We start from the raw sequence: 22,628 nt of genomic DNA, 5'->3' as shown, positions 1-22,628 counted from the left end.
CACAACTTGAACAAAATGACAATGTTATTTTGTTTATGAGTGATGAAGCTCATCTTGATTTGAAAGGCATGGTAAACCAGCTGAACTGTCGTTATTGGGCCACTAAAAATCCAAAACTAATGCACGAGAGACCATTACATAGTCCCAAGGTGAGTGTTCGGTGTGCTGTAACCAGTACATGACAATGTTATTTTGTTTATGAGTGATGAAGCTCATCTTGATTTGAAAGGCATGGTAAACCAGCTGAACTGTCGTTATTGGGCCACTAAAAATCCAAAACTAATGCACGAGAGACCATTACATAGTCCCAAGGTGAGTGTTCGGTGTGCTGTAACCAGTACATGACAATGTTATTTTGTTTATGAGTGATGAAGCTCATCTTGATTTGAAAGGCATGGTAAACCAGCTGAACTGTCGTTATTGGGCCACTAAAAATCCAAAACTAATGCACGAGAGACCATTACATAGTCCCAAGGTGAGTGTTCGGTGTGCTGTAACCAGTACATGACAATGTTATTTTGTTTATGAGTGATGAAGCTCATCTTGATTTGAAAGGCATGGTAAACCAGCTGAACTGTCGTTATTGGGCCACTAAAAATCCAAAACTAATGCACGAGAGACCATTACATAGTCCCAAGGTGAGTGTTCGGTGTGCTGTAACCAGTACATGACAATGTTATTTTGTTTATGAGTGATGAAGCTCATCTTGATTTGAAAGGCATGGTAAACCAGCTGAACTGTCGTTATTGGGCCACTAAAAATCCAAAACTAATGCACGAGAGACCATTACATAGTCCCAAGGTGAGTGTTCGGTGTGCTGTAACCAGTACATGACAATGTTATTTTGTTTATGAGTGATGAAGCTCATCTTGATTTGAAAGGCATGGTAAACCAGCTGAACTGTCGTTATTGGGCCACTAAAAATCCAAAACTAATGCACGAGAGACCATTACATAGTCCCAAGGTGAGTGTTCGGTGTGCTGTAACCAGTACATGACAATGTTATTTTGTTTATGAGTGATGAAGCTCATCTTGATTTGAAAGGCATGGTAAACCAGCTGAACTGTCGTTATTGGGCCACTAAAAATCCAAAACTAATGCACGAGAGACCATTACATAGTCCCAAGGTGAGTGTTCGGTGTGCTGTAACCAGTACAGATGTTATTGGTCCATACTTGTTCCAGGATGATAACGGGACCACTATGACTGTAACCTCGGAATGCTATAAACAGACAATCAGAGAATTCTTCCTAGCTGAACTAAGAAAAAAAAAAACGTATTCCTATTTGGCGAGTTTGGTTTCAGCACGATGGGACCACAGCTCACACAGCAAAAATGCCAGTGGAAGCTGTTCGGACTGTTTCTCGTGGTTATTTCCCGGTTTGGTGACATTAGTTGGTCTCTTCGTTCCCTAGACCTGTCCATGTACGACTGCCGTCCGGGGTAGCCGCGTGGTCTTAGGCGCTTTGTCACGGTTCGCGCGGCTCCGCCCCGTCGACGGTTCGAGCCCTCCCTCGGGCATGGGTGTATCTGTTGTGCTTAGCCTTAGTGTAAGTTAGATTAAGTAGTGCGTAAGCCTAGGACAGTTTCCTCAGCAGTTTGATCCCATAGGCAACGGCCTTGCCGCAGTGGATACACCGGTTCCCGTCAGATCACCGAATGTAGGCGCTGTCGGGCGTGGGCGGCACGCCATGCGCTGTTGCCAATTTTCGGGGTGCACTCAGCCTCGTGATGCCAATTGATGAGCTACTCGACCGAACAGTAGCGGCTCTGGTCAAAGAAAACCATCATAACGACTGGGTGTGCTGACCACACGCCCCTCCTATCCGCATCCTCAGCTGAGGATGACACGGCGGTCGGATGTTCCCGATGGGCCACTTGTCGCCTGAAGACGGAGTGCTTTTGGTCCCATAGGAACTTACCACCACCCTGTGTGTTACCTCAAATTATGTGTATACGAGCATAAATCAAGTACACTTGATGTACTGAAGGAAGCAATTCGTGTGGAATTCATTCGGATTGACAGAGCAATGTTGGAGAGAGTGAAAGTCAACTTCCGACAGTGGCTTGAGAAGTACGTAGCCGAAACGGCCGTCACCTGGGAGATGCTATTTTTACGCAATAATTTTGTAAACTGTCAACACCATCTGAGTATTATTCTGTAAATAAAATTTTTTTTGAAGCACAAGTAACGATATTTTTTTTTAAAGCGTATGCCACATTCCAGTGACGTTACTTTCATAACTTTTAGGAGTTTAATATTGAATTTTCCGTATACTGCAATTATTCTAATTTTTTTCTATCATTAATAATATTCACTCTGAATATGTTCTGAAATTTTTAAGAACCATACCAATTTTTTAATTTTAGTAATTCAGTCTCATTTTTCCCAAGAACAACGTAACCATGATTTTTGGGTACAAAAAGTACCGACTGTCGGAACAGTCACTTATGTAATTTATATTCACGTCATACCCTCGATATTTCTACCGTATTTTCTTGAAATAATATTCTCGAGGGGGAACTTCTAAAATTTTTTTCTATGTCATTACTCGTTACCGAGGTCCAGACGCTCAAATTTACGATACATGCGCAGAAAACTGCAAAATGTGGTTTTTAGCACCGTCGGCCACAATTATCTAAATAATTAAACGCAACAAATGGCTGAAATTTTAACTGACGGTGTAGGACAGCTACAGTATGCACCTTGTCCCGATAGGTGTACAAATGGTCGTTAGTCCAGGGGCTATCGAAAACACTTGGCCCCTTATCTGCGTGATTAATAGAACCTGAGATATGGCCTCCTAAAAAGTCGGCTTTTTCGTGCGTAGCTGCTGTGTACTTACGTGCCCAGGCTGATCTCTTACAGAAACAAAAAAAAAAAAAAAAAAAAAACAAAAAAAAAAAAAAAACGCGGATGATCTTAAAATTCGTACTTGTCCTCTAAACAGCCGACAAGGTGAACATGAATCCGGTGAGCCAGCAAGGACACGCTACCTGGGTGATAACTGTGGACTTGTGCCCGAGGTTTCTGCGGCGAAGCTGCGGTGGACGATCCCCACAGCCGACCACCGACCACAAGTGTCTGCGTCTCGTCTATCAGGCAGGTCCGGCGCCCTTGTAAGGGATGCAGTAGGATGGGGGAAGGTCGTATGCCTAGCAGCTACCCAGACCTGCGCCACCGTACAGGAGAGCGAGGCTCCCGTGTAGCTGACGCGTCCTCTTCGGTCCTCAGCTCAGATTTTATCAATGAAAACTTGTATGTTGTTGTTCATTGCATTGTTCTTGGGCAAAATAAAACTGAATTAAAAAAATTAAAAAATTGGTATGGTTCTTAAACATTTTAGCAGATATTCAAAGTGAATGTTATTAATGACAGACAAAAATTAAAATAATTGCAGTATACGGAAAATTCAATATTAAACTCCTAAAAGTTATGAAAGTAACGTCACTGGAATGGGACGGACGCTTTAAAAAAATATATCTGAAAGGTGGCTACACTGAGCCACAGCGCCAGAGATTGCGCCAAAGAGTATTATTCAGCCGCCTCCACTGGCAGTGCTTGTCGAGAACTCGTGGTGGAGAGTGCTTGTTGAGATGTGGCAGTGCTGAGTCGTTGTTGAGAAATTCCCATGGAGAGTGCTTGTTCAGAACTTGTAGTATTGTTTTGATGGGCTAGACACCAGATGTTGTTGGATTGGGGATGCTGTAATGTGCTTTTCGTCAATATATATGAAGGTAAAAAAAAATTCCTTTTTTTAAATTTATTTCAATGTCTTAAACAAAAATGCCTCTTGGTCACAGGTTCAGTCAACAAAGCATCTGGCTCGTGTTCTTGTATTAGACTGTATTTCTGGTTTCTATGTACAATTATAGTAATTCAGGTTTTTTTAAATTACTTCAGTATAAATGGTATTTAAAATACCTTGTCGTATTGAGGAAGAACCGTGCCAAATGTGTACGTTGAATCACACTTCCACACACAGAACAGCGACACTTGTGCCTTGTTGATTCGTAGGTTTTATAGTTGCTGGGGACTTAATTAATTAATTGTGTTAACGGAAATTTTCTTTCATTCTTTGTTGTTGTTCTATGCAGTCAGATTGCGTACAAAAACCAGTCAGGGCCAACCGGTTACGAGACTTCGTAATCGTACATACAGCGACTAAAATTAAAATTATTTGCAATCTATTACAATTAAGCCCCCATGCAATCGTTACTTGTGCTTCAAAAATTTTTTTATTTACAGAGTAATACTCAAACGGTGTTGACAGTGTACAAATTTATTGCGTGAAAATAGCATCTCCCAGGTGACGGCCGTTTCGGCTACGTAATTCTCAAGCCACTCTCGGAAGTTGGCTTCCACTCTCCCCAACATTGCTCTGTCAATCCGAACGAGTTCCAGAGGAATTGCTTTCTTCAGTTCTTCAAGTTTACAAATGGTTCAAATGGCTCTGAGCACTATGGGACTTAACATCTATGGTCATCAGTCCCCTAGAACTTAGAACTACTTAAACCTAACTAACCTAAGGACATCACACAACACCCAGCCATCACGAGGCAGAGAAAATCCCTGACCCCGCCGGGAATCGAACCCGGGAACCCGGGCGTGGGAAGCGAGAACGCTACCACACGACCACGAGCTGCGGGCTTCAAGTTTACAGCACAGGGTCAAAATTACACACTTCCTCCAGCCCAGGCAAACTGATCACATTGGTTGGTTCTTTAGCATGAGGTGTGGTCTACGATGGGCCTCGTTTGGGTTGCGAAACCACCATTTGTTCATGAGCAGTTATTTAGAAAACAAGGAAAAACCATGATTTTTCGGGTTCGAAAAGTACCGACTGTGGGAACAGTTACTTCTATAATTTCTATTCACGTCACATCCTCGAAATTTCTACCGTATTTTCTTGAAATAATATTCTCGCGGGGAAACTTCCAAATTTTTTTCTGTATAATTACTCTTTGCCGAGATCCAGAGGTTCAAATTTACAATACATGGGCAGAAAACTGCAAAATGTGTTTTTTAGCACCGTAGGCCGCAATTATCTAAATAAATAAACACAACAAATGGCTGAAATTTTAGCTGTACATTCTTTAGACATTCATCTAGAAACACCATTTTCGTGTTGTTATCAAGACACACCCGAAAGACCACGATTTTTGGGTACCGAAAGCACCGATTGTGACGACGGTCACTTCTACAGTCCCGGGCGTGAGTCGTGCTTCGGTAGCTCAGTTGGTAGAGCACTTGCCCGCGAAAGGCAAAGGTCCCGAGTTCGAGTCTCGGTCGGGCACACAGTTTTAATCTGCCAGGAAGTTTCACTTCTACAGTTGCTTATTCATGGCAAGTCGTCGAAATTTTTACCGTATATTATAAGATGATGTTCTTGGGGAGCCTTGGAAATTTTTTCGATATCATTATCCTTTACCGATGCCCAGGGGTTCAAATATACTGTACTTAATGCACGTAAAATCCGGTTTGAGCCGTAAATGTGGTTTTAAATGACGAAGCGACCACATGGTAAGATTTCTGGGTTCATCGAAGCGGTTCTGAGGTTACCACACCATGTTGTCAGTCAGCTATTTTCTCCAATAAAACTTTATGAAGCCCTGTGTCTGTGTAGTGCGTGCTTTGCACCTGTACAGGGATGTCCAAATTGCTACTGCTGTGACATCAAAGTGGACTAAAAAGTGCCTTAACATACCTGAAAAGAACTTCAAATGACTGCCAATGGGCCGGCCGTTGTGGCCGAGCAGTTTTAGGCACTTCAGTCCGAAACCGCACTGCTGCTACGGTCGCAGGTTCGAATCCTGCCTCGGGCACGGATGTGAGTGATGTCCTTAGGTTAGTTAGGGTTAAGTAGTTCTAAGTTCTAGGGGACTGATGACCACAGATGTTAAGTCCCATAGTGCTCAGAGCCATTTGACTGCCAAGAATTATGTGAAACTGGAAAGACTGCAAATTCAGTAAAATATTTATAGTAACAGTTTTGCTCTTTTCAGGTAGAAATCATATCCGGTCGTTTTTGATGATTGCGATCCATGAGCAAAGCACACACACACACACACAAGAAAAATATAAAGCTAACTGCTTTGTGTAAACCTTACACACTAATGCGCCAAAACATTATGACCTCTTGCTTAATGGATTGTTTGTCCATCTTTGGAACTAAATAAGTCACTGATTCTGCGGATGTGGGATCCGACAGCCTGTTGGTAGGCTTGCGGTGGTATGTGGCGTTTGATGTCTATGCACAGGTCACATACACTCATGCTCATAAATTAAGGGTAATGCTGATACGTGATGAAACACGCTCTGGTGGCCGGTTTGTGGGTTTAAATCACTTCGGGGCATGACCATGCGGTGCATTTGACCTGAGGTCGTTGACCCAAATATTAATTTTTTCCGCAGATTCGGATAAGTCGACATTTGTAAAACTCGAATTCCTCTCTCTCGAACTCCACCCTATGGGGAGAGAGAGGGAGAGTTTTAGTTTTAGCGAATCAAAATTTACGAAGTAAATAAGTGTTTTTTGTTTATCCGTAACCATTTTCCACGCAAAAATGAGAACATGGATTTTCTTGAATTACAGCGCCAACTACCGAGAAGCAAAACAAATGTTTACGACAAGATGTATGTTGTTTTTTATGTACAATCTGATTATGCAATAAAAAATGGGGGTTCCCATTTGAAATTTTAAAGTTGCCTCCCGCCCCACCGCCAGGGGGCTGGCTGGGGTGGTGGGCTAATTTTAGCTCCAGCAGATGTTCCCCTCGAAAATAATCAACTTGGGATTCTACACATTTTTTCGTGTGAAGCTTATTTTTCGAGTTATTCTGGTTTGTCAACTTAAAATTTACACCCTATATACCAAAGGCTCAAAAATTATTATGAATTTACTTCTAATTATTACACAACACTCTAAAGGAGATTCAGAAGGATATAGGCTGTATCTTTTCCTAATATATATGTTATACAAATATATATACATCATATAACGACGAAAAGTTGTTACGAAGAATCTCGAAAAGTTCTTTACCGATTTGCTTCAGATTTCTACACTATACTATTATGAACATTCATATAGACCTAAGTTTCTTTTTTAATATCTGTAATATATATATATATATCTGTAATACATATATACAGGGTTATTACAAATGATTGAAGCGATTTCACAGCTCTACAATAACTTTATTATTTGAGATATTTTCACAATGCTTTGCACACACATACTAAAACTCAAAAAGTTTTTTTAGGCATTCACAAATGTTCGATATGTGCCCCTTTAGTGATTCAGCAGACATCAAGCCGATAATCTAGTTCCTCCCACACTCGGCGCAGCATGTCCCCATCAATGAGTTCGAAAGCATCGTTGATGCGAGCTCGCTGTTCTGGCACGTTTCTCGGTAGAGGAGGTTTAAACGCTGAATCTTTCACATAACCCCACAGAAATAAATCGCATGGGGTTAAGTCGGGAGAGCGTGGAGGCCGTGACACGAATTGCTGATCGTGATCTCCACCACGACCGATCCATCGGTTTTCCAATCTCCTGTTTAAGAAATGCCGAACATCATGATGGAAGTGCGGTGGAGCACCATCCTGTTGAAAGATGAAGTCGGCGCTGTCGGTCTCCAGTTGTGGCACGAGCCAATTTTCCAGCATGTCCAGATACACGTGTCGTGTAACGTTTTTTTCGCAGAAGAAAAAGGGGCCGTAAACTTTAAACCGTGAGATTGCACAAAACACAACTTTTGGTGAATTGCGAATTTGCTGCACGAATGCGTGAGGATTCTCTACCGCCCAGATTCGCACATTGTGTCTGTTCACCATCAAGAAAAAATGTTGCTTCATCACGGAAAACAAGTTTCGCACTGAACGCATCCTCTCCCACGAGCTGTTGCAACCGCGCCGAAAATTCAAAGCGTTTGACTTTGTCATCGGGTGTCAGGGCTTGTAGCAATTGTAAACGGTAAGGCTTCTGCTTTAGCCTTTTCCGTAAGATCTTCCAAACCGTCGGCTGTGGTACGTTTAGCTCCCTGCTTACTTTATTCGTCGACTTCCGCGGGCTACGCGTGAAACTTGCCCGCACGCGTTCAACCGTTTCTTCGCTCACTGCAGGCCGACCCGTTGATTTCCCCTTACAGAGGCATCCAGAAGTTTTAAACTGCGCTTACCGTCGCCGAATGGAGTTAGCAGTTGGTGGATCTTTGTTGAACTTCGTCCTGAAGTGTCGTTGCACTGTTATGACTGACTGATGTGAGTGCATTTCGAGCACGACATACGCTTTCTCGGCTCCTGTCGCCATTTTGTCTCACTGCGCTCTCGAACGCTCTGGCGGCAGAAACCTGAAGTGCGGCTTCAGCCGAACAAAACTTTATGAGTTTTTCTGCGTATCTGTAGTGTGTCGTGACCATATGTCAATGAATGGAGCTACAGTGAATTTATGAAATCGCTTCAAACATTTGTAATAGCCCTGTATAATAGACACTACTGGAAAAAGATCGCAACACCAAGCAGGAGACGTGCGACATAAACAAAAGTTGGTAGGCGTGTTTCTGCACCTTCTAACAACCCTATCACACAAAGGCCAATAATTATGGTTGTAGTGTTGCTCACACTGCTAAATACTGCATTTTCGGGCAACAACAAAGTTATTATGTGGCAGGTGTCATTAGAGCACAGTTAATAAAGTCATTTCATGTAATAATCAAAAAACTAGACACTCATCTTTTCGTGTTTCCCACGCTGGTCTCGTTGTAAAATCATGGCTCAATCGTCGAAAATCTAGGTGGTGATGATTCCAAGCTCGGATGCAAAGATGCCTAGGTTTTATTGTGCTATATTCAGAAGTTTTCTAGATGCGCTTCACAAACCATTCTTGAAGATTACACTTTGGCAGGACAATGGTGTTGTAATAATCAGCACTCCGAATTTAAGTTACACTTCCTTTTCATTGCTTTTATTGCAATATCACGTAACACACAAAACATCACTTCAGAATACAAAACATACTTGAAAACATCTTCCTCACTGTTAAAGTTCACATTTTATAAACTGGATACAATACGCGTCTTTCCAACATGACGTCCAAGACATGACTTTCTCAAGGTCCGACTCTCTAACAAACTAATAATCGCTTACGCGCCCAAAAATCAAGAGTTACAAGTACGTCAAAGACCATAGTGACAAAAGAAAGAATTCACATAAGAATAATATCATTGCAACATAAACATATCGATGTATCAAAGTACCTCTACATTAATGAAATCAAATGTGAAGATTGTCTCAGAAATGTGTTAACTACTTTACGGAAACAGTATAATATTACTGGTAGCGAGAGGTTCAGGTGAGCTGCCGTAATGGTTACGTAATTCAAGTACCATTACAACCTGAAAGAGGAGATCTGTTCAAATTTGGCGCCAGTCGTATAAGAGTGGGCATTATGAGGAAGCAAAACAGGTTTGCTTTAAAAACACGCTGTAACACTCAGGAGTGTTAGTCGTCTTTGAGATTGGACGTGGTGAGTTGATGTTAGTCAAGAATGCCTTTAGGGCGACAAAAACGCCGTTGTCAGCACTTCACTGAATTTGAACGAGGCTGTGTAATCGGGCTACGAGAAGCTGGATTCTCCTCCTCCCATATTGCAGAAAGACTTGGTAGGAATGCAGTCGCTGTACACGATCAGTTGGCCGTGGTGGTCATGATAACGTTCAAAATGGTTCAAATGGCTCTGAGCGCTATAGGACTTAACATCTGAGGTCATCAGTCCCCTAGAACTTAGAACTACTTAAACCTAACTAACCTAAGGACATCACACACATCCATGCCCGAGACAGGATTCGAACATGCGACCGTAGCAGTCGCGCAATTCCGGACTGAGCGCCTAGAACCGCGAGACCACCGCGGCCGGCTATGTACTTACCTTAGGTATTTAATTTACATATTTGTCACTGTGCCTATAGGTTATAAACAGTTCTGGTGGTTGGTATTTCCTATTAAGTAGTAACGTTTGGAACTGTACTTACAGGTCGCGTGGACAATTTCTTACATATTATGCTCCTGTTGCATATTTGGTGTTGGTCTTCTTCTTATGAACGCCAATTTGCGGTTTTTTTCCCCACATTCCACAGCACTATGAACTGAACGCTTGTTTTAATGCAATGTTTTGGTTTCTGTTGCCGACTTTCAAATGTTTTTGCCAAAGATCGAAGGTTATTGCCAAACTTATGAGTGTAACTACTGAAGTATCTGTGGTCTGTTCGTGTATGTATTTGTGTGTGCGTTTGTGTATGTATGTGTGTGTGTGTGTGTGTGTGTGTGTGTGTGTGTGTGTATGTTTTGGTGTGATATGATTTTTTTTGCGCTGTGTGTGTGTGTGTGTGTGTGTGTGTGTCTGTATTTTGGTGTGGTATAATTTTTTTTTTTTGTTGGCTGTGTGTGTGTGTGTGTGTGTGTGTGTGTGTGTGTGTGTGTGTGTGTGTGTGTTTTGGTGTGATATTAATTTTTTTTGTTTTGTATGTGTGTGTGTATGTTTTGGTGTGATATAATTGTGAACTGCAGAGTAATCGTGTAGATGTAAATTACTTTCCACAATACACGCACTACCGCCCAAAAAATTCCGAGAGCGATTTTATTCCTTGCGAATAATGACGTCACGCAGTTAACGACAGCTAAAAACAAAAGATGTGCATTTGTGCAGTGAGTTGTAGGCAGACAACGTTTAAGCAGTCAACGTGCGGGCTTGGTGCGTCAACATTGCCGTATCGCAAATTGCAATGGAGCAACATGCCTAAGTCAAGAGTTGAAGACATTCCCTGGAGAGGGAAGTGTGTGCAATGTTTGTCCCGCACACCTTGACACTTGATCGAAAACAACTACGCGTGGACGACTGCCGCGACTTGATTGAAATGAAAGAAAGCACAAAATTCCTTCTTGGAAAAAATCAACACGGATTGCAGGAGGTGATTTTGTCAATAGGAGCCTACCACAAAACGACGAAGTGCAGAATGTGTGTCACTTTGTTCGCCAAGAGGGGATAAGGGACGAGTGTAATGCTCGAGTTGAACAACATGCCACAGTAGAAACTTTCTGGCAGATTAAAACTGCGTGCCCGACCGAGACTCGAACTCGGGACCTTTGCCTTTCGCGGGCAAGTGCTCTACCATCTGAGCTACCGAAGCACGACTCACACCCGGTACTCACAGCTTTACTTCTGCCAGTATCTCGTCTCCTACCTTCCAAACTTTACAGAAGCTCTCCTGCGAACGCGAAAGGCAAAGGTCCCGAGTTCGAGTCTCGGTCGGGCACACAGTTTTAATCTGCCAGGAAGTTTCATATCAGCGCACACTCCGCTGCAGAGTGAAAATCTCATTCTGGATGCCGCAGTAGGGTTATCAACGTTCTGTGCAGCGTACGCAAATGGAGGGAGGCTATATACGAGGGTTGGAATTTCAATAGTGGCAATTACTTGTTTACAGCTCGTACAAAATAGACACGTGTTTCAAAGCTTTACTGACCTTCAAAGTTGTTGTTGTTGTTGTGGTCTTCAGTCCTGAGACTGGTTTGATGCAGCTCTCCATGCTACTCTATCCTGTGCAAGCTTTTTCATCTCCCAGTACCTACTGCAACCTACATCCTTCTGAATCTGCTTAGTGTATTCATCTCTTGGTCTCCCTCTACGATTTTTACCCTCCACGCTGCCCTCCAATACTAAATTGGTGATCCCTCGATGCCTCAGAAAATGTCCTACCAACCGATCCCTTCTTCTGGTCAAGTTGTGCCACAAACTTTTCTTCTCCCCAATCCTATTCAATACCTCCTCATTATTTATGTGATCTACCCATCTAATCTTCAGCATTCTTCTGTAGCACCACATTTCGAAAGCTTCTATTCTCTTCTTGTCCAAACTATTTATCGTCCATGTTTCACTTCCATACATGGCTACACTCCATACAAATACTTTCAGAAACGACTTCCTGACACTTAAATCTATACTCGATGTTAACAAATTTCTCTTCTTCAGAAACGCTTTCCTTGCCATTGCCAGTCTACATTTTATATCCTCACTACTTCGACCATCATCAGTTATTTTGCTCCCCAAATAGCAAAACTCCTTTACTACTTTAAGTGTCTCATTTCCTAATCTAATTCCCTCAGCATCACCCGACTTAATTAGACTACATTCCATTACCCTCGTTTTGCTTTTGTTGATGTTCATCTTATATCCCCCCTGCAAGACACCATCCATTCCGTTCAACTGCTCTTCCAAGTCCTTTGCTGTCTCTGACAGAATTATAATGTCATCGGCGAACCTCAAAGTTTTTATTTCTTCTCCATGGATTTTAATACCTACTCCAAATTTTTCTTTTGTTTCCTTTACTGCTTGCTTAATATAGAGATTGAATAACATCGGCGAGAGGCTACAACCCTGTCTTACTCCCTTCCCAACCACTGCTTCCCTTTCATGTCCCTCATCTCTTATAACTGCCATCTGGTTTCTGTACAAGTTGTAAATAGCCTTTCGCTCCCTGTATTTTACCCCTGCCACCTTTAGAATTTGAAAGAGAGTATTCCAGTCAACATTGTCAAAAGCTTTCTCTAAGTCTACAAATGCTAGAAACGTAGGTTTGCCTTTCCTTAATCTTTCTTCTAAGATAAGTTGTAAGGTCAGTATTGCCTCACGTGTTCCAGTATTTCTACGGAATCCAAACTGATCTTCCCCGAGGTCGGCTTCTACTAGTTTTTCCATTCGTCTGTAAAGAATTCGTGTTAGTACTTTGCAGCTGTGGCTTATTCAACTGATTGTTCGGTAATTTTCACATCTGTCAACACCTGCTTTCTTTGGGATTGGAATTATTGCATTCTTCTTGAAGTCTGAGGGTATTTCGCCTGTTTCATACATCTTGCTCACCAGATGGTAGAGTTTTGTCAGGACTGGTTCTCCCAAGGCCGTCAGTAGTTCCAATGGAATGTTGTCTACTCCGGGACCCTTGTTTCGACTCAGGTCCTTCAGTGCTCTGTCAAACTCTTCACGCAGTATCATATCTCCCATTTCATCTTCATCTACATCCTCTGCCATTTCCATAATATTGTCCTCAAGTGCATCGACCTTGAAAGTAGTCACCAGCGTTGTGTATAACGCGTTGCTGGCGATGTGGAAGTCGTAGGATGCTCTTAGCAGTGCCAATTGTGTTGACAGTTCGAGCGGCGCGGTCTATTGCCCGACGAATTTGTAGCAGTTCTGAAGCGAATGCCGTGAAGTGTTTCCTTCAGTGTAGAAATCGAGTTGAACTCAACGAGGGCTTAAGTCAGGGGAGTGCACTTAGCAGCCCCGTCAGCCAAACAAATCAGTAACAGCTTTGCACTGTACGTGCTTGAGCATTGTCCTGCAAAATGATGGTCAGGTCCTGCAGGCTGTGTTCCAAAAATGACCACCATAGAGACAGAAGTGACGACACTTTCTGCAGGACCTGACCTTTATTGCATTCGACGCCACATTGGGCGACTTACGTGTCGGAGATGGAGATGAAATGATGATGAGGTCAACACAATACCCAGTCCCAGACCGGAGAAAATCTCCTTCCCCCAGCCGGGAATCGAACCCGGGCCCCTTGGCGTGGCATTCCATCGCGCTGACCACTCAGCTAACTGGGGCGGACTTTTTTTTTTCAAAATATCACACTTCAAGGTCAACACATTTTTGCAGTTGATGAAACCAGTCCGTAGAGTAATGATGCCACTATTCATGACGCACTTCACAAACCAGGTTTCTATAATGTTCCACTGCTTCATCTGGTGATGAAAAAGTGATTCCACCTATTTATTCATTAATTTCAGAAAAAAAGAAAATATGTGCTAGGTCAGGGCTGTATGGTGGAGGGACCATGGTGTTGATCTCTAGAGCATCCAAACAGTCAGTTATTTTTGCAGTATGCGATGATGCGTTGTCGTGATGGAAAATAATTTTTTTACGAATTTTTTCAACAACTTGCGGTAAGCGGTAAACGCCCATCTGTGTACTAATCGGTTGTAATGGTCTGTCTGTCTTCTAACGCTATAGTAACAATCTAGCCTGTTTCAGAAAAAAAAACTAGCAAACGTCTTTTTGCCAGCTCTGCGAATTTGTCGGACTTTTGCAGTCCTAGGTTCTGTCGAATAATTCATTGAACCAGTTGACTTTTCTTTTCAGGACCATAACAATTAATCCAAGAATGATCACCAAATCAAATCTGAATTGCCGCCTTGGAATTTTTTCCAGTATTCTCCACCAGTCAACGCGTCATTGTTTCGGAATGAGAGTTGCTTTATATGGAATCCATCGACAACAAATTTTGCTCATTTCCGTTATTGTCTTAGTTTTGACTCGTGCCAATTTCCAATGTGATCCTAATAAATTCATAAAATTTTCATCGATGCCCTTCAGGCATTGCTCAAACAGAGGCAATATTTTCATCGATAACAGCAGTCATTGGACATTATTTACGAAATTCATCACAAAGAAAAAACCGATCTCTTTTAAATTCGCTGTACCAATTATATATCGTTGTCTTAGTCGGAATTCTTCGTCAAATGCATTTCAAAGCCTATCTTTGCACTGTTTATGCGTTAATGACGATTTAAAATCTCGAAAAAATCACAGCCAGGATGTGTTCTCTCGTCAAATTCATTTCTTGGCGCATAAAAAATCTTTAAATTATGGCAATTAACGAACTATTGGAGCAAATCAATGAAACAACATGACAATCAGCTTGCAAAACATAAGAAACTAGTCGTCAAATACAAATAAATTTCACTTATACTTATTATAATGGCATTCTTAAGAATCAAACAACAGTAGCAGCATTCACTCCATCCTTTGTTGTGCATACCCAATGCCCCTTGTTAACTTGATCTGGTTTAGTTCACATACACTTGACCAGCATTTAAGTATGGGCCAGGGAAGTATTTTTCATGTAATAGCTTTTATAGCAAATTCCAGTTTGCCAATATCTCACCGATGAACCACAGCCTGCTATTTTCTTGACCTACAATGGAGACGACGTAGCCATTCCACTTTGTATATGTACACACTGTAGGTGCAAAATTTTTGCATGCCACAATTGACTCTAGATGTAGCTCACTAATCCAGCAGTCAAAAGGTACGACATTTTACGATTCAGTAAGAGCGTAATTTTATACTTCTCTGCTTGTCTTCAGTCAGACGAGAATTTTTTAAGATTTCTTTTGATATTACTAAATATTCAATCAGGTGTGACATATTCATGGTAGTATTATCATTTGCAAGTGCTAGTCTATTCCCAAAGTTACAAAAATATGTAGATGTACGTTATGGTGGATATGAGTATCGTATCTCGGCCACAGTACAAAAGCAACCACATATTAGCACTAGAAGCTTAAAACAGTGATGACAAACAATTCTGTTTTATCAAATTTATTGTTTTATCAAACTCAATATTGCAAAATGGGGCATTTTATCATTATCCTATGTGATACTACCTCCGATTATTCACATATAAGCATCTTTGAATTTGGAGGTATTTAGTAAATCTGACTGATGTTACTAAATATTCTATCAGACATGACATATTCACGGCAGTTTGAGTTGTGTTTCACCCCTGCCGTAACGTACATTGCGAGTGTTTTAACTTCAGTCACACACAGTTACTGCTATACCCACTGTTACACGACTTTATGATGCTGATTTTACTATTAGCTGTTATAGTTTATGTTTATCCTCATACAACAGATTTTTGTACTAGTTTGTCTATGCAGAATTTCGAACTACCTTCTGTAATATGTGTATTATAGCAATATTTATTAAATCAAAGATAAAAGAAAAAGTAATATTACAATTGTTCTCCTAAAATCTGTGACTGCCATTTTCAAAGAAGAATTATAAGATTATCAAACATTTCTTTCAACATGCCTGTATGTCACTCCCCTCATTCTATGTTTTACCTCCAGAGGTGTTTTTTTTTAAACTAATCACACACTTTCTGTATCCATATAGTTTTGATCAGTCACTTAACATTCGACCAGAAGGAAACATAACTACATAAAATGGAACACTGTAGTTGTGGTAGTGACAATATGGTACATCTTTTCATTCAGTTGTCTAAAAATAAGCTGAGAGGAAACAATGAAGAAAAACATATTACAAGTGTGAGATGTAGCTCAATTTATTCACCGAAACGAAGCCCTATAGAATACACACGTTTCTTCAAGTTTATGAATTGAATAAACAAATAAATTACAGCTGATTTTAAAATCTGGCACTGTACTAATTTTTGGTGCAGATTTTCGCATAAATTCAAAGAACTGAAAAGATAATGTACTTGTTCAATATTTCTGGAAAATGTTTGATTTGAACAGAAATGTGTTTGAGATAGTCCCTATCCGTGAAGTTTAACTGCTGCAATATTAATGCACACTTTGCAGAAACGATAAGGAATAGCGCTGACTGAGTAAAAGCTGGATAGTCAAACAAGTTTGGAAAATTATTGAGAGACAGAAAGAGACTAAAATTGTATGGTTTCTGGAAAGCAAATGAATTTTTCTAAATAACTTTGTCAATTTTACCTGTATAAGGTAGATGTTAGAGGAGAAAAAAAAGCTTTCAAATCTACCAGAAAAATTTTAAGTGTCATTTTGACTATACAGAAACTAAGTAGATTATTAAGGCAATCTCGTTAATCGTTAATGTTTGTCTTATATGTGTCTGCTCCATTCCTCAAGTGGTACATAAGAGAAACTAGAAAAATTAGTAGGTCTCGAATAACTTTCTAACTGGAAATAAAGCTGGCATACTATACAGGAGAAAAAAATTAGTGTTTTTCATTTTCTATATTTATTTTTGTTGTCATTGTCTTACCTTGTGGCGAGGAAGGGCATCTTCACGATGTCTGTTGTTGACATTTTCTTCTTCTCCTTGTCGTTTTCCGCCAATTTTCTCGGTATAACATTAACCAGAGATAACACCAGTTTGCCTTCCAGTGGGTGCCCCCAGAGAAGCAAATGTTAACCGCACTGTTACCGAAACTAAAGCAGAAGACCGAAAAATAAAAATCTGTCCTGGGACAATGCGCTTGAGATGACGCCCAGCAAGCAACTCCCACGAGAAATTCTTTGGCCCCTCTGTCACCAGAGGTTTCCTCTCTGATTGGTCCACACGTGGAGGGGATGGGAAGCAGAGATAATGATGTGTCCTGTGACTGCGATATTAGGTCAAGGAACTTAATAGTTCGCACCTGTATATCTGCAGCGGCGAACTGGTAAACTCTTTGAGCCTTATTAAAAAGCTAATGTCTGTGGGGAAGTAACCGAGCAGCTACAAAATAACGACTGCAACTTTATCGTTAAGAAGAGGCCGAAATTTGGAACGGCAATTACAAAACCGTTTCGATCGTTATTCACTTTTACTGCCGCCAGATTGTCATTCGTATGTCAGTTTCCTCTGTTTGAATAACGTTATTCAATCAAGACAGAAGAAATTTACCTACGTAAAATTGTTTGTGTCAAATATACGCCCTGGCGAATAAATGTGGGTAGCGTTAACAAAGCCGCGGAGATTATTACTCTATTGAATGCATATTACTGAATTTATGGAAATATGTCAGCGTATGCTAAAAATACGTCTCTGATCACTGGATTCACGTGAGCGTGTAGAGGAAAGCGCACGAAGAAGCAATGTTTGTCTGTTTGAAACAGCTACTTCTGCAATTCAGTGCCCCCACTATAAAAGTTTTTCCTCTTTCCATGCGGTAAGTTCCTCCTTGCGATAACAAGGAATAAATTCTACTCTGTTTTTCTCTTCAGAGATCGACTTTATAAGCGGTGATAATTAGTTCGCGCAAAAAAAAAAAAAAAAAAAAAAAGAACTCGTACTCTGCCGGCAGTGCTGTCGCACAAGAATCTTTAAAACAAAAAGATAAAAAAGAAGGTTGCAAATCCACACACGTAATTTTCGTATTTCAGTGGGGCAAGAGAAAATTTGCTTGAAGTCGTGGGAAAAGATACATCTGTGGCAGTATGTTTACACACTATGTTTTTCTTTGCCGGTCCACTCTGAGGAAATGAACAAAAATGTCTTACTTTGAATGTATTAAAACAGATATCTGAAAAAAAATTATCGTCTAAATTTTTAAATAAAAAATGAGGAGGGAGATTATTGTAGTTGATCCTGCGGCAATTTTAATTAAGATATATTCTGAATTTCCAGCACTTTTTTTCCGATAGGAGCTACGAAGGCAAAAGTTTAGAACGACTTCTGTCACACACGGCTTCGCGCATATGACTTGAACCCTCGGGGAGACAGCGACGTGATTGTTCGCGAACTGCAGTAGACGCTCAGGCAAACCGTCACTTGTCTACAACCGCGGACGGAAGACAACTGACGGCGCGCCGGTCGGCGTGAGTGTTTTGTCTGCCCCCACCACGGCCGCCCGGTCCCCTCGCACTGGCTACGGAGCACATACACTGACGGAGGGCCCCATTCAACTGACCTTCAGGGTCAACGTCGGTTAATTGCCTGAAGTAGAGGAAGCCGTGTGTGGCACCTCGGCGACGGCTTTTTAGATCTAGTAAGTTCCACAAGGCCACGGCGAGAACAATTGCACCTCGCTATCTTCGTGGATTTTTTTTTTTTTTTTCTCCCGAATATTAACCCTCGCAAGATCAAGGAAGGGGGATACCTTATGCCCACCTTTTGGAAACGTAGTAATCTGGTGATGTGTTTTATTATTTTCAAATTCTGAAAAAAAAATTGTTTGTTCTACCAGTCTCCATTACTGTTTTGAATTTTTCGGTAAAACGTAGCTCAAAAACTTTGGTCTTAGTAGTGAATGTGACTTTTTGCAACAAATGTCATTTTCTTGTTATCATGTTCAAGATCCTTCTTACATATCTATATATCATTAAGAAGTATGTTGTGAGTAAAAATCAATTGCAGTGAATGAAATTTGTATTTTTTAAAATTTATTTATGGTGGTCATCGAGTACACATTACGGAGAATGTGTTAGTACAGTTAAGATTATACTAAAAGATATTTTCAGGTGCAGGACCCTTCTTATACATAAGTAACTATTTAAAAAAGATTCTGTTAACAAAAATTCATAATAATTAGTAAAATTTGCTTTTTAAAATTTTTTATGATCGCCACGTACTCACCTCCTCGCTTGGCAGTACTCGTTATAGGAAATGCGTTCTTATTGCCAGTGTTAAATGGCACTTGAGGAGTAACTCTTTTTCTTTAACAACTTACTAAACACATATTGTTAAACAGCATATTATTAACTTGTTATTATTATACACAACCTCATTCACTCTCTCTCTCACACACACACAACCTCGTGCGCGCACAAACATACACACACACACCCACAAACACACACACACTCACACACACACACACACACACACACACACACACACACACACACACACACGTAACTATGAGCGCACAAGGACTAAGGAGTGGAAGTAGAAAAACGTAAGTGCCATTTTTTCACGAAACACTTTTTCAGAGCCATTGCATTCTCGGTACTCTGTTTCATGTTCCTAGACTTGACCCAGTCTTTTCAAACATGCATTTGGAGATAGCGCTTGATCTTTGTGCCCAGACGTGCTTACCTCTACAGTTCCAAAATTTCAAAGATACGTGAAGCGGTATTTGTTGGTTATAGTTGTACTAACTAAAAACTTCATACAGTATTTCTGTACATTATTCTCACAAATAAAATATAGTACCTAAGAACTGATTGCGCTTTGAACAAAAACTGTCTTCGCGCTATTCTGTCGAAAATAGATCTTTTTGACATCGCCGTTGTATAGAAAACACAAGCTGATTCTTGCAAGGCCACAGTCAATAATGATATTTATTCACACGAATAGCGCCGTTATCGGTTTCGAACCGAAAGGCACATCTTCAGAATGTTATTCACGTTTATATTATACTAGCTTAGCGCCTGATGCTTGACGCTCGTAGAATACAGTATATGTTCAGCACAGGCTTATTTTGTTTTTCTTTAGCCTCAGTGGCTATTCACTCAAACCGAGTGAATGCGCGTAAACGTTGTTTTCGTCGTCGCCGGCGAATGCTGGTTTACAAATCACTTGTCAATGTGGACGGCAGTCTTGGTGCTTCGACATCTTCTGTGAAGGGTAAAAAGAATGAAGTAAGAGGAGTAGGTAAAACTACTCAATTTGTTCTTATTCATGGACCTACTTTCTTTTGTGGTGCCAAGTTAAATTTTTCTTTAATGAAAGTTTCTTCTTCTTCCAGTTTGGGTAACGGATGGCTAACTGTAGCTTTCGTTGCTTGTAACAATGGAGGAAGAGCAGGTTTGGAATCCTTTGAAACTAGGGAAATCCTAGCTTACCGTACTAAACCTGTTTCTGAGATTATTATTTCTAGTGAGGGTTCCTACCTTTTACCGCACGGGAGTTTGTCTTTGTCTTGTCTTTCCCCAAAACCCATATTTCATCACCTGTTGTGACAAGTTTGAGTAGTTCTGGAACCCTGTTTAACTTCATCTGGCGACTCTTGAGCAACCTGCATTCTAAACATTCTCGTAGATGATGATACAGTTTGTCAAACATCGTGTGTTTGTCAAATTATTTTATAGAATGTAGCTCTGTTTGTCGCGTTTGTCAATTAAAGCCGTGTGTGAGGTGTTTGAGAGAATTTAGAATGACGGCCGATTTGACAAACCGTTTGTCCGTTTCAGCAAGCGAGTCTCAAACAGAAATCAATAGCGTGACAAATTTGGAAGATGACTGATTCTACGAATGTTAGTCTTTCGCTCCACATTATGACGAAAACCGACTTCTTATTGTAGTTATCTATTCGTATCGCGAGGTTCCACAATTGTAGAAACTAAGATCAAAGAATTATATAAAGAAAAATAAAAGGATCACAAGCCATTGCCAAAATCAGAGGGGTGTTAGTGTTTCCTATGCAAACAATAAAATCAATATTCTACGTACGACGTACAAGGCGTTTTTTAAGTAAGCACCGTTTTGAAATTTAAAAAGACGTGCTAAGATTTCTTAATAATTTTATTTTTACATGAAAGCCTGTACCTTAATCTACACACTGACGCCATTACAGTCTGACTCTTCCTTGTTTACGTTGTGTACTGAGTGTTTAAGGTGCCTCCGATTATCGTGAGTCCTGCCGGCTGTGAAGTACGGGCTGTTATAAGATTTCTCAGTGGTAAAGGCCTAAAAGCGATCGATATTCATCGTGAGATCTATGCAATTTACGGACAAAGAAAATATGAGTGATGGAATGTTAAGAATGTGGGTGAGAGCACTTAAAGATGGCCGCACAAATGTGCACAATGAACAACGGAGTGGGCGTCCTTCCGTTGTTAATGAAAGTTTGGTCCAGGAAGTGGACAATAACGTGAGAGAAAACAGACGCTATACGATTTCCACCTTGCGGGATGACTTTCCTAATGTTTCTCGTAGTGTTTTGTGTGGCATTGTGACCGAGCACTTGAATTACCGAAAATTGTGCGCACGTTGGATACCGAAAATGTTGACGGATGTGCACAAAACCAAACGTTGAGACATTGCTTTGACTTTCCTTGAGCAGTACCACAACGACGGTGACGATTTCTTAAGCCAAATTGTTACGGGCGATGAAACGTGGGTGGCCTACGACACACCAGAATGAAAGCAACAGTCCGTGGAAGTTGAGCAAGGACATCGTTTTGCTGCAAGACAATGCCCGTCCGCATGTGGCGAATCAGGCCAAAGATGTCATCACATCTTTTCGATGGGAAACTCTAGATCATCCTCCGTACAGCCCCGATCTTGCGCCCAGTGACTACCATCTGTTCCTGCACTTGAAGAAACAGCTGGGCGGTCAGCGTCTTCGAGACGATGACGAAGTCAAAACGATGGTGATGCAGTGGTTAACAAGTCAGGCGGCAGACTTCTATGCAGACTGGTACAACGTTATGACAAGTGCCTCAATATTGACGGAAATTATGTAGAAAAGTAGAGTGAGGTACAGGCTTTCATGTAAAAATAAAATTATTGAGATATCTTAGCACGTCTTTTTTAAATTTCAAAACGGTGCTTACTTAAAAAACACGCCTCGTACAAGCGAGAGTTCGAAAAAGTAATATTGTTTGTTAATGTTTCATCTGTTGCTTCACATATTTCCGTAATGTCGTCCAGTGTACGAGATGCAACGCGGGATACAAATTTTAAATATTCGAAATCTGCTCCACTTGTCATAATATGAAAGTTGCAAGTAATAAATTTTCGCTCAATAGTATCTGTTTTAAGGTTCCGCATCGCAGTCGGTAAACACGGAAAGGTTACAGGATCACTTTTGATGTCTGTTTGTCTGTCCGTCTGTCTACCTTTCCGACTGTTCAAAAATATGTTGAAGTTTACGCCACATGTTAAGGTCTACGATCCCTTGGGGATGTAGAAAAGGGGGAAACTTTAAGTCAATCTAATCAAAAGACATAGCCACTTATGTCACATATCTTGATACTCGCAAACCCACTCATCAAAAGGTACAGTGCACTTCTCGTTGGTCTAGAATCATGAAATTTGGCAAGAAGGTTTTGCAGTACGAATAAAGGGAAAACTACGAAATTGTTG

At 40.9% G+C, this 22,628-nt stretch overlaps 2 protein-coding genes across 4 annotated transcripts in view; one reads left to right on the top strand and one right to left on the bottom strand.

The window, feature by feature from the left end:
- The window catches only part of LOC124553653 (serine/threonine-protein kinase OSR1), a 549,990-nt gene extending 532,216 nt beyond the window's left edge, over positions 1-17,774 (bottom strand). The window contains exon 1 of one of the 3 annotated variants that reach the window (XM_047127534.1): positions 16,878-17,774. In XM_047127534.1, coding sequence (XP_046983490.1) covers positions 16,878-16,921 — 44 coding nt within the window. In that variant the 5' untranslated portion in view covers positions 16,922-17,774. The remainder of the gene's footprint in view (positions 1-16,877) is intronic. The other 2 variants (XM_047127532.1, XM_047127536.1) reach the window with 2 other exon arrangements.
- The window catches only part of LOC124553655, a 276,328-nt gene that overhangs the window by 188,520 nt on the left and 65,180 nt on the right, over positions 1-22,628 (top strand). The gene's annotated exons all lie outside the window — the stretch shown is intronic.

Source organism: Schistocerca americana, chromosome 11 (genome assembly GCF_021461395.2).
Source record: "Schistocerca americana isolate TAMUIC-IGC-003095 chromosome 11, iqSchAmer2.1, whole genome shotgun sequence".
NCBI lineage: Eukaryota > Metazoa > Arthropoda > Insecta > Orthoptera > Acrididae > Schistocerca > Schistocerca americana.
The sequence above is the reverse complement of the archived record's forward strand: the minus strand, read 5'-3'. Positions and strand labels throughout refer to the sequence as shown.